Below are 11,096 nucleotides of genomic sequence, written 5' to 3'. Positions count from 1 at the left end.
GGGGGGGGGTGGGAGGGATTGGTTTATTTCACTTAGCATGATATTGAATATGTGACCTAAAGTAAAGCCACGTAGTTTGTACTTTTAAAAGAATGTTTCTTATTTAATATTGTTAAAATGATTTTTTGCATATTCTCAAACACACCTTGGCATCATTTCAGATGCTGCTAGCGTGTGGAAGAGTGGCAGATGGATGTTGTAATTTAGGATGCTGACTCCAATTGTTATTGTAGGTGCAGGGCAGCGCTAAATTGTCAGAGAATGAGGCTGTCACAGATGTGCAGCGAATGGGGCATTAGCTTATGGCAGATGAATACAGATGGGACACAGGGGGTATGCTTTTTTTGTTGTTGACGATGAGTGCAAATGCTGAATAATGAACACAATGAAAATTAGATGAGCATAACTTTTTGGTGTTAGCTTGTTTAAGTCATTATTGCTAATTCAGCAGGCAGGAAAGGGAACAGAAGCGGGTTTAATTAATCTCTAATGCACATTACCTTGGATTATCTGTCATTCATTTGCTTGTATTGCTTTTTTATGCAATTCAATTAAGTATTTAATATCTTCACTATTGTTGCCACCAATTAAACATAGGTTAGACCTCACCCTAATGAACTTCAGAAGAGCTAGGGGATTGGGTGCAGAGCGATAGAGAAGGTGCTTAGATGGGGAGGTTTTGTTGCAGAGATAATGATGATGACTACTGATTATTCAGTATTTACTGTGTTCCAAGGAATTTTCTAAGCATTTCACACTTGCGAAATTATTTAAACCTCATGACAGCTCTATGGAATTAGATGTTATCATACTCATGAATTAAGCAAATTGCCCAAGATCCTCAGCTAATCAGTGGAAGAGGTAGAATTTCAAGCCAGGAATTTATGTACAAGAATTGTCTACTTATCAAACTTGAAGATATTTTTAATTTACTTTCAAGTCACTGATTTTGGAATCACAGCATACAGTAGAATACTCTCTGGGGGGAGAGAGGACGCCGGGAGGGTCAGACAGTCTTGGAAGGAGATTTGTGATGGTGTGAATCCCTACTCTCCCAATTATTAGTTAAGAGACCTTGAGAAAAATCACTCAACCCCTCCGTGAGTCTCAGTTATGCCATCTGTGAAATGGGGGTGGTGGCGCCTATCTCACTGAGACTAAATGATGCATTTAAGGAGGCTGCTCTGTGCCCACTTCTAACAGTGGCTGGTGACCTTTCTGACTGTAAAATCAACAGAGGTTCTCTACTTGGCCAAATTTTAGTAGGCCCCTGAACCTTCTCCTAGGCCTGTCTGTACACTTCCTTGTAAAGTCCAGGTTTAGCAAACAGTCCGCTAAGTCAGCTTAGTAAGAATCCCCACCCTTGATGTATGATCCGGATCCTCATCCTCCACATCCCCCAGGTGATTTCTGGACCCAATCACTGGTCTTCAGCAAGAACCCTTTCGGCTGGTTTAGCTAGAATCCCCCCTTGCCTCTGAGGCTTTACCTCTTAGTAGATTTTCATCCACTCATTCCCACCCTGTTCCTTGGCTAAAAATTCCTACTTGCCCATGATGTATTCCAAGCGGGGACCAATTTCTCTCCCCCACTGCCAGACCTTGTTGCAGTGGCCCCTGAACCTATTGAGATGGCCCTGAAGAAAGTCTTCTTTACCATGCTTTAACAAGTGTCACTGAATTTTTTTTTCTTCAATAAACCTTCAGCTGAGTTAGAAATTTGGGGAGACAGAGAAAGAAAAATCCTGAATCTCAAAACAGGAGTGCCCATGAACCACCATTGGAATTGCAGAATAAGAAACTATGAGCAAGTTCATACCCTTGGCCCACATCCTTGCAAGTAAAACGTAACATGATAAAGACCATTGGCAAGTGCTAGAAAAACTGGCGCAAACACATGTAACTCCACCCTGGCTCCACCTCTAGTCCAGCCCCTAGATACAATCCCTCTATAAATATTAGCACCCCAGATCAAGGGGCTGTCACCTGTCTCTAGTATTCCCTGGAACGTGAAGTCCTTGCCTCACCCCAACAGCTTCATACTCTCAAGATCCCCACATTTGCCCTTGAATGTGTACCTGCTTTCCTCAATAGATCTGTGTCTTTGGCATGTGCTGAATTGCATACACCAAGGACCCCACTTGTCCTGGATAGAGGTTCCCCTCTCTAGGAGTTAAGCCAGGTGACGATGCTACAGTCTGTCCTCTCACCCCATCCGTGAGTGGAGAGAACTACTTCCTGGGAGCCGAATGCTGTGGCCTGGCACTAATGCTGGTCCTGTTGGGGCTCTAAGGAAAGTTCCAATGTAGCCCTGGGTGAGCTGGCTGCTGGCCAGCCTTGAAGGGCTCTGCTGCCAGACCAGGGTGTGTTTTCCAGAAAGTCAGGGAGCAAGGACAGTCATTCTCCCAAGGACAACACGGCCAAGCAAGCCTGTCAGAGAATGGAACCTCTTTCCACCAACAGCCCTGAAACATCAGCTCATTCCGTGGTGTTGAGGAGGCCCAGCTCCCACCCACACATCACCCCAAGAACTGAGTAAGAATAGTCCACGGTCAGCAATCAGAAGTGATGGGCCCCAATTAAGGTCTTATTCAAAGGCAGAGACCACACCAGGTCTCCAGCCCCTAGAAATAAATATTAATGGGCACCATCAAGGCCTCTATCAAATGTAAAAGACCATGAGACTCACCACCTGTGGGAACACTCCAGCCAACTCCCTGGTCCCAAAGAGAAGGGATAATGGAAGGTGGGTGTGAACCCAGGGGGGGAGTCACAAGAAGAAAGGACACAGCCAATAGCCTTCATACTTATTCAATGCCTGTTTAACATAGATTTTGATCCATGCTCATACCACGAAACCATACAAACCCCTGAACTAGCACACCAAAACGGGTTTTCCTGCTATCAGGCCCCCTCCTGGCGGGAGTTCTATCTCCTCTCACTTAAATAAATCCTATTCTGTTTACCTTTCCCTTTCATTATTGTCTGTGGATTTTATTCTTCAAATGTGCAAGACAAGAACCCAGAAGGAAATTGGTGAAATGGGGAATTTAGTTTCATCTGCAAACTGTGGTTTCAGAACTGGAGCCAGCCTCTCGTTATCTGACGTTTCACGATGGTGATGACCTGTTTCATGTGCTCTCCCACAGAGGAGTTGGGCTATGCCCTTGGCAGAGTTATTTCCTTTGCCCTTCGCAAGAGGTTTCCTCTTATGGCCCCCCTTTTGCCTGGCATTCTGAATTTTAAAGAGCAGCCTCACCTAAATGGTGAAGATAATTAACTGCTCGATCTTTCTTTAAATGGGCAGACCCCAGAGCACCTGGGTGATCTTTATATCCCCCCCCCTCCTTAGTCTTCAGTTCTATGCATTAACTAACACAAAGCAAGTAAATTTATGTGAGGTTTAACTTGCAGAAGAGTAAAATGCCTAAGAAGAACTGCAGGAGATATTCCCAGAAGGATGAGGTCCACTGCAATGTTCTAGAGAAGAAAAAAGAAGACACATCCCCTGGATGACAAAGCCCCTGACAAAGATCCTGCTCAGCATGTAGGCGTCCTGCCTTGCTACCCACTTTCCCTCCCTATAAAACCCTTTTCACCCCTGAGTCCCCCAAGACAGAAATTCAAGGTCAATAGCTCCTCTCTTTCTCAAGATGCCAGCCTTTGTATAAACCTGATTCCTCCCTATGCACTTTCCTCCCCTGAATATCGGCCCTTCGAGCAGTGAGCACACCAGACTTATTCCACTAATAATGTCTGAATCTATGGCACGGAGGGCACCGAACACAGCTGGATGGATAGATGCATTTACTATCTCAAAGTCAAAATGGAAAGGCCAAGTACAGACAGAAGAGAATTTATAAACCCAAGGGAAGCATGTCTTGGGCTCCTGTCCATATCATTTCAATCTAGCCTGCTGTCTCATCGGAGCAGTGCTCTTGAACAGTTTGTATGAGATCTCTGAATTCTGGGGAACTCAGATGAGGGTTTAGAAAGGGAAGGTTCGTGGAAGGTTCTGATTATTTTGAGGACTATAGGGTGTGAACAGTTTTAGGCCATGATTCACCGCAGTGGCCAGGAACACCATTAACCTGCATCAAAGGGAATACACCCGATTCTAATGGTGTTCTTCTAAGCACATGTCATCAATTCAAGAGAATTGGAAACAAAACAAAGACTATGAACAGTGGCTGAACATCCAATGTGTATAGACATTTGAGAAAATATTACTAATCGTTGCTGTCACCCTTTTTTTAAAAAAAAATAGCCCACTCTTTCCTCCTCAAGGCAGGAGATTCAGTTGCTTCCTGCATTAGTGTAGCCCTTCTTCTGCATTTAAGGGCTTATCTCTGACCTCTCTGGCCTGTGTCCTACTCTTCTCAGGGCTTCTGATCTCCTCTCCTCTGATCTAGTGTGTACAATAATGAGGGACTTGAAATCAGGCAGACTTGGGGCTCCAACGTCTGTTCCACCATTTTCTTTAATTTATTTGCTGTGTAACTTTGCATAAATCACTTAGCTTCTCTGTGCCCATTTTCTCATCTATCATGTGATAATGATAAGAAAAGATGCTCTACAGGATTGTACAGGTTCAAAATAATGAATATAAAGGGTTTAGAGTAGGTGTTAGATAAAGAGCAATTAATTTTTAAATCTTTTAAGATGTATGACAATTCAATCTTTTCAAAATCATTTCTATCCAGTCCTTCCTTTCATTGAACGTTAGTGGCATTTTCAGTGCATAACTTCAGTTAAGTGGTTTTTGGCGTTCTATGGCTCAGTTGGTCTAGCCATGCCAAGTGAGCCCAAGAATGGAAGGCTCGCCATCCACATGGTCCACACTTCATCATGGGTGGAGAGCAGGCTGTGTGTTCTCTCTGAGTTACTCCATGATGTATAGAACTGCAGTTTTCAGGCTGTGTCTAAATCTCTGTTATTCTGTTTTGTAAAGCAGTAGTTTGCCATGAGCTACTCCATTTTGAGTTCAAGTACAGAGTAGAATGACTCTATACCTTGTTTGTACAAGTAAAAGACCCCCATCTGCCTGGCAAAATCATAGGCATTAGACTTATAAATAAATCAATTGTGCTAATAAGAATGACCACCCACAAACTTACCAAATTAATCAGAAGCACATAAGTGCATGGATGTATATAGCTCATATCAGAAAAACCTAGACGTGTGGGCTTTTGGAACACACCGGCCCACCAAATGGCACTCTACTCACTAGAGACCCATAAAGGATGGGCACCCCCAAACTGCACATGGCAGCACCTCGACCCTTTCACCTGGTCACTCATCGTGAACCTTGCCCAGGAAAATCACCACTGAGATGTACCTCAGGCTTTAGCAGAGTGTGGTTTCTCCTGCCTGTGACGATCACAGAGGTCCTACTCCAAGCTGACACTGTCTGGACCTTGACCTAGAATAAGTTTTTGTGCTTTGACAGCTCTGCTTCATGAAAAATGTCTCCCACTGGTCCTAATCTTTGCATTCATATCTTCTCTCTGCCTTTGCTCTCAGTTCAGCCTTCTTAACGTCTGTGGCTGCCTTAACCCTTCCTTAGCTTTTCTGGAAAATATATATAGTAGTAGCTAGCAATGAGCAGTGAAATGCATGGCAAGGTCACAAGTGTCCTTTAAATCACTTTAGGGTCTTCTTTAAACTACTTCCAAAGTGGACAAGAAAGCTACGGGTGGTAGTTAATTTATAAAAAAAATACACAGAAGCAAAAGAGCTCATTGGAAAATACGTCAAAATAAAAGAATTAACGGGACTAACCCTTGACGGGGTCCACTGAGGTTGGTGTGAAGTGGAAATCATGGTTGTGGGTGTCTCTGTTTGTGTGGGAAGAAGATTCCTTTAGTAGCGCAGGTGCACTAAGAAACTTCGAACCGGTTACTGACCCCAGTGCCCACATTAACATGGAACTGAATTATAGATGAGGCCCCCAAGAATTGGATGGCCACCATGACAGTTCCAGAGGGGACCAACTAAGGTTAAAAACTCCACTGCCTGCCGAGAGGGAGGAGTGGAACATCTGATTGGCAAACAGTGCAGAAGGCGGTCCCCAGTTCTCCTGGTAAATATCAAACAGTCACGAATTTGGAGATGGCTTGTTTCCTGGGTCGTTCCTGATCAAAGACGACCCCCACTCTTGTCCGAAGGGAAGTGCTCTCTGCTTCAGCCTACTTTGCTTTCACTTTACCTTCATTCCACTTCCACTTATCACCAAGTTCTTTGGCATGGCTTTTGGTGTCTGACTTTAAATTTTCTTTCATCCGGACACAAGCACCGAGGTTTGGAGTTTCAGCCCCCTGCTTTCTGCTGACATATATATTTATACATATATTTGTGTAGTGCGAGTGTGATTTGAGTGTTACAGATATTAGAAATTAAGATTGGGATAAAAGAACCTGTGACTGCCCCGCTTATGACTACCAGGTGACCCACAAGTATTCAGTAACTGCCACTAATAAAAGTGGTGTAGACTGTGAATTTGTTGTCATTCAATAAATCTGACCTTACGGAAAGTCCTAAACTTGTTTGACCTATGTTAATGACATACCGTGCTTAGAACGTCATGCCAGGCACCTATCACGGAACTAAAATCATAGCAGCAATCAACATCCTGGGCAAAATGATCTCAAGCAAAGCTGATTCTAGCTAGACCTTTAGCCTTGTTTGGACCACGTGATCTTGATGGGGTTCCTAAATACCTTAGAGTTCTTTTTCCCATGAAAGAACCGGGGGGTGTGTCTGGGGTGGGGGTGGGGGTCTCAGTGTCTCTACCTTATTGCCTGTGGCAGTGTCCACCAGGAAGCCCAGGACCCGGAGAACTATGCTGCTCATGCCCTCCGGTATGGGGCTCTGGCTTGTGTGTTTCAGGGTCACCCAGGGTGGCTCTGCACTCGGGCTTGCACACTCCTGAGTTGGTGGAGAATCTAGAGGATGGAAAAGGGCCTCGACTGGCTGGATGAGAGACTGATCATCTGGCAGCATGTCCTTGAGATTCCCCATGTCCTCCTCTTCCTCTTCTTCTTCTATGTATGACTGAAGTAGGTGAATCACATATTCCAAAAGCAGCAGATGAAACAGATGCCAGGAGCCTACATTTTAAAAACAACCAGCAATGAATACATTTGAGGGATGACAGACAGACAGAGAGGCATAAATAAATCACTGTGAAACTAGCAACTTTTCTGGGGGCTTTTAACTCTTGTGCACGTGATCAGCATTGCTCAGCAGCAGTGGAGGGGGAGGAGAGGTGAGGGCATGGCGGGGTGAGGGAGTTCACTACTCTTACAGCAAGCAATCCATGCCCAGGGAATCCTTGCAGAACAGCCTAAGCCACAAAGAGAACTGAAAACACATCTGGTGGGAGGGAGCTGGGAGAAAAGTGAACCCTGTTCCCAGAGCTGAATGTGTCCCTTTGTTCTTGGAGAAAGAAGATGTCCTTAATGTTTGCCTGAGAAACAGTGGGAGATGTCCCACTTACTGCAATTGTTAAAAGATACTTTTTACATGAAGGTAAAACTATGAGTCATAAACAATTTTATTTAACTTGCTCATGAATGAAGGAATGAGGCAGATGGTGCAATTGGTTCGAAGGGGAATTCAAAGTACTAAGCATACAGAGGCAGTGGAGAATGGTGACATTAATTTACAAATAGAAGCAAATCAGATAAATCTGACCTACAATGCCTAGCCTATTGATCCTTGTTGTGAGAAATAGAAAGTCTGGTGGTTCATTTTCAAAATACAGTATTTGGCTTTAAATGTAAATTGACTGGGGACATAAGAAAAGCAGCCAGAGAGAAAATGAAGCAGAGTGGTTACCACAGTTAACTCATACAATCCAAACAGGAGGTAGGGGAAGGCAGCGGCCTAACTAACCGAGATAAAAATCTCTCTTTTAAGAAATAGTAACTGAAAAAGTCAGAACCGCTATGTGCAAAATGCACTCACCCCAAAAAGGCTTCCTGAACAAAGGGAGATGGAGACCACTAAAGGTACACTTCTTTTCTTCTTTTTGATACTGGGTTGAAACCCAGCAACACTTAACCGCTGAGCCACATCCCCAGCCCTTTTTTATTTTGAGACAGGGTCTTGCTAAGTTGCTTAGGGCCTCACTAAATTGCTGAGGCTGACTTTGAATCTGCAATCCTCATACCACCAAAGTACATTTTGTAAATGACCCAATAGTAAATAAGGACAAATAATGAATGGTCAGGTGATGGTAATGGACCCCAAATAAGGTCTTATTCAAACCACACCAGGAGGCTAGCCCCTGGAAATATTAATGGGCACCATCAAGGCCTCTATCAAATGTAAAAGACCTTGAGGCTCACCACCTGTGGGAACACTCCAGCCAACTCCCTGGTCCCAAAGAGAAGGGATACTGGAAGGTGGGTGTGAACCCAGGGGGGAGTCACCGGAAGGAAGGATTAAAACTGAAACTAAAGGACACATGGCCTTCATACTTATTCAATGCCTGTTTAACATAGATTTTGATCCATGCTCACACCACGAAACCATATAAACCCCTAAACTAGCACACCAGAATGGTTTTCCTGCTCTCAGGCCCCTTCCCACATGGAGGGAGTTTATCCTTCCCTTCCATTATTGTCTGTGGGTTTTATTCTTCAAATTTGTGAGACAGGAACCCAGAAGAGAATTTGAGAAGCAGGGAATCTGGTCTCATCTCAAAAACTCTGGTTTCAATAGGAGATAGAAAAACCTAGGCGGCCTTCAGGAATATTGTGCGTGCCATAGTACACAACCGATGAGGGACCCAGGGAGGGACCTAGTTCAGTCAGGGATGAAACACTAATTGCAACTGCTCTGGGTGTGCCTGCTCACCCAGACACCTGATCTTGCAAGACCTTCAGTAAAATTTGGCTTTCCCTGTATCTTATGTCCCTGAATCCGTTCTCTGGATTTGGGCAGGTAAGCGTGTTTCTCACATTGTGAAAGAGGAAGAGGGAAAATTACTGGTGCAAATATTTTGATGCATATGGAGGTTCAGGCAAGGTAGACTGGGAAAAGCAAAGACAACCACACGCTGGATTTCATTTTGTGACTGCACATGAACTCTGCTCTCTCATGTTGCTCTGGAAGAGCGTCAGCATAAAGCAGAGTCAGTGTGGACCTCACTAGAGGGGAGGAACTGATTATAAATGGATGTCACCTATGTGGCTGCTTACACCAATAACCCTCAAAAGAGCTCCAGGGTGATTTCTCAGGGTGTTTGCAAAACTGACCTGAGAGAGGGCTTGCCTTCTCCTTGCTCCTACTGGCCCAGAGAGCATCTGGCTCTGGGAAACAGACGACCTGCCCTGATTATTGTGGAAACTTAACAAGGGCGGGGACTTTGTCTTTCCACTGCTGTATATTCAAGTGCCCAGGAAGGTACCTGGGACATTGTAGGGAAATCAAAATATCTGTTGAATGGAAGCAGCAAAAAAAAAAAATTCCCTTCCTATAACCCCCCTTTATGAGCATCTTTGTCAAAGACATGACTTTCTTCAATAGAGGAAGATCAATCATGAACTAGCAAATCTGCAAAATGACTTCACTCTTCCTACCATCTGTGTACAATGGCAACTTTACCAATTGCTATTCCCTGTTGCTATTCCCTGAAGTTAAATACGGATGCTCCAAAGAACCCATGTTTTCCCCCCTTTGTCTGTTGTGTCTCCATGTTTTCTTAAAAAAAAAGTTCATAATGTAAAAAAAAAACAGGGTAGCCTTCTACAGGTCGAACTATCATGGAATGAGAAAGTGAAGCCTAGTCCATTTGATGGACTATCTCTTTGCCATTAATAAAAAGATGACTGTGGTTTTGTATGGTTTTCTTTATCTGTGATGCTTGTTAAATTTTAAAAAGTTAAAAGAAGATGAATAGATTCTACATAGCAACATTCACAATACTTACACTAAGTAAAATTTTTATTATGTGTGTGTGTATGTGTGTGAGTGTGTGTGTTGGCAGAGATCACACTCAGGGTCTTGCATATGTCAGGCCAGTGCCTAACACTGTGCTGTTCTCCTAGACCCAAAATAACATTTTAAAAAGGTAGAACCCAAAATATTTTTGCATTCTCTCACTTACCAAAACTCTCTTTGTGGCAGAGGGTCATGGCTTTGCTCACAGCAGTGAGAAGGAAATTCCATCGTAACTGGAAGCTGGCGGCCAGTTTTATAAACTCTTCTTTGCTTCTGCTTGACTATTTTTGTGAGAGGGGAAAAAAAAGTCATGAAGAATGGCCTTTTTTTTAAAATGCACAAATCTGTCATGCACAGACATTTTTAAAAGGCCAAAAAAAAAAAAAAAAAAAAAACCGAAGACAAAATGATAAGAGTAAGAACTGAGGCAGTGGCACACGGGGGCGGGGGGCTTTTTCTGGTCTCTCTTCGTCTCCACAGAGATGTTTCCAGGACAAAACCCTCTGAAGTAAGTAGACAGAATCAGGGATCTGGAAAATTGGCCTTTTTTTTTTTTTTTAACAATCTCCAAAAATTTTTTAAAATAGAGATCAGATAAATAAATTTATGGATTAAACACCTGCACTGGGCTCCAAGAGACCTAAACAGAATGGAATCACTCATGCATGCTAAAGTTCTGAGATAGAGGAAAAGGGCCCAGCACTCCACAAGAAGTACTTTTTATTATTCCATCTTTAGAAACTATGGGGGCCGCAATCCGCTGCATGGCTGGCTGAGGCTACATCAGATGAGGCCACTTGGAGATATTTTGCTTTGGTTGTGGCAAGTCATCTGGGTTCCCTCCCAGATGACTCCATCCCATAGCCTGTCTGGATGCTCCAGACACTTTAGCTGTTCCCAATATGGTGTGTGAGGAGCTCTCCTGTTATGGTTTGGATAGGAGGTGTCCCATCAAAAAGTTCATGTTAGGCACTGTTCAAAGGCAGTAAGATTGGACTATGAGAGCTGAAAGCTAATAATTTAAATGGATTATGGGATAGTAACTGTAGGCAGGAGGGTTGTGGCTGGAGGATATAGGTCTCTGGGAGGGGTATGCCCTTGGGAATTATATTTTGCCCCTGGTCCCCTCCCCCCCCTTTCTCTCTCTCT

The 11,096-nt window shown here is 43.8% G+C and overlaps 1 protein-coding gene across 1 annotated transcript in view; it reads right to left on the bottom strand.

Annotated features, from left to right (window-relative positions):
* Positions 1 to 11,096, bottom strand: part of Rfx8 (regulatory factor X8) — a 67,227-nt gene that overhangs the window by 1,673 nt on the left and 54,458 nt on the right. The window contains exons 12-13 of the mRNA XM_048810535.1: positions 10,114 to 10,228; positions 6,792 to 7,108 (exon numbers count right to left, since the gene is read on the bottom strand). Coding sequence (XP_048666492.1) covers positions 6,792 to 7,108; positions 10,114 to 10,228 — 432 coding nt within the window. The remainder of the gene's footprint in view (positions 1 to 6,791; positions 7,109 to 10,113; positions 10,229 to 11,096) is intronic.

Source organism: Marmota marmota, unplaced genomic scaffold, assembly GCF_001458135.2.
Source record: "Marmota marmota marmota unplaced genomic scaffold, marMar, whole genome shotgun sequence".
NCBI classification, from domain to species: domain Eukaryota; kingdom Metazoa; phylum Chordata; class Mammalia; order Rodentia; family Sciuridae; genus Marmota; species Marmota marmota.
Note: the sequence above shows the minus strand (reverse complement) of the source record. Positions and strands in the feature narration are given on the sequence as shown.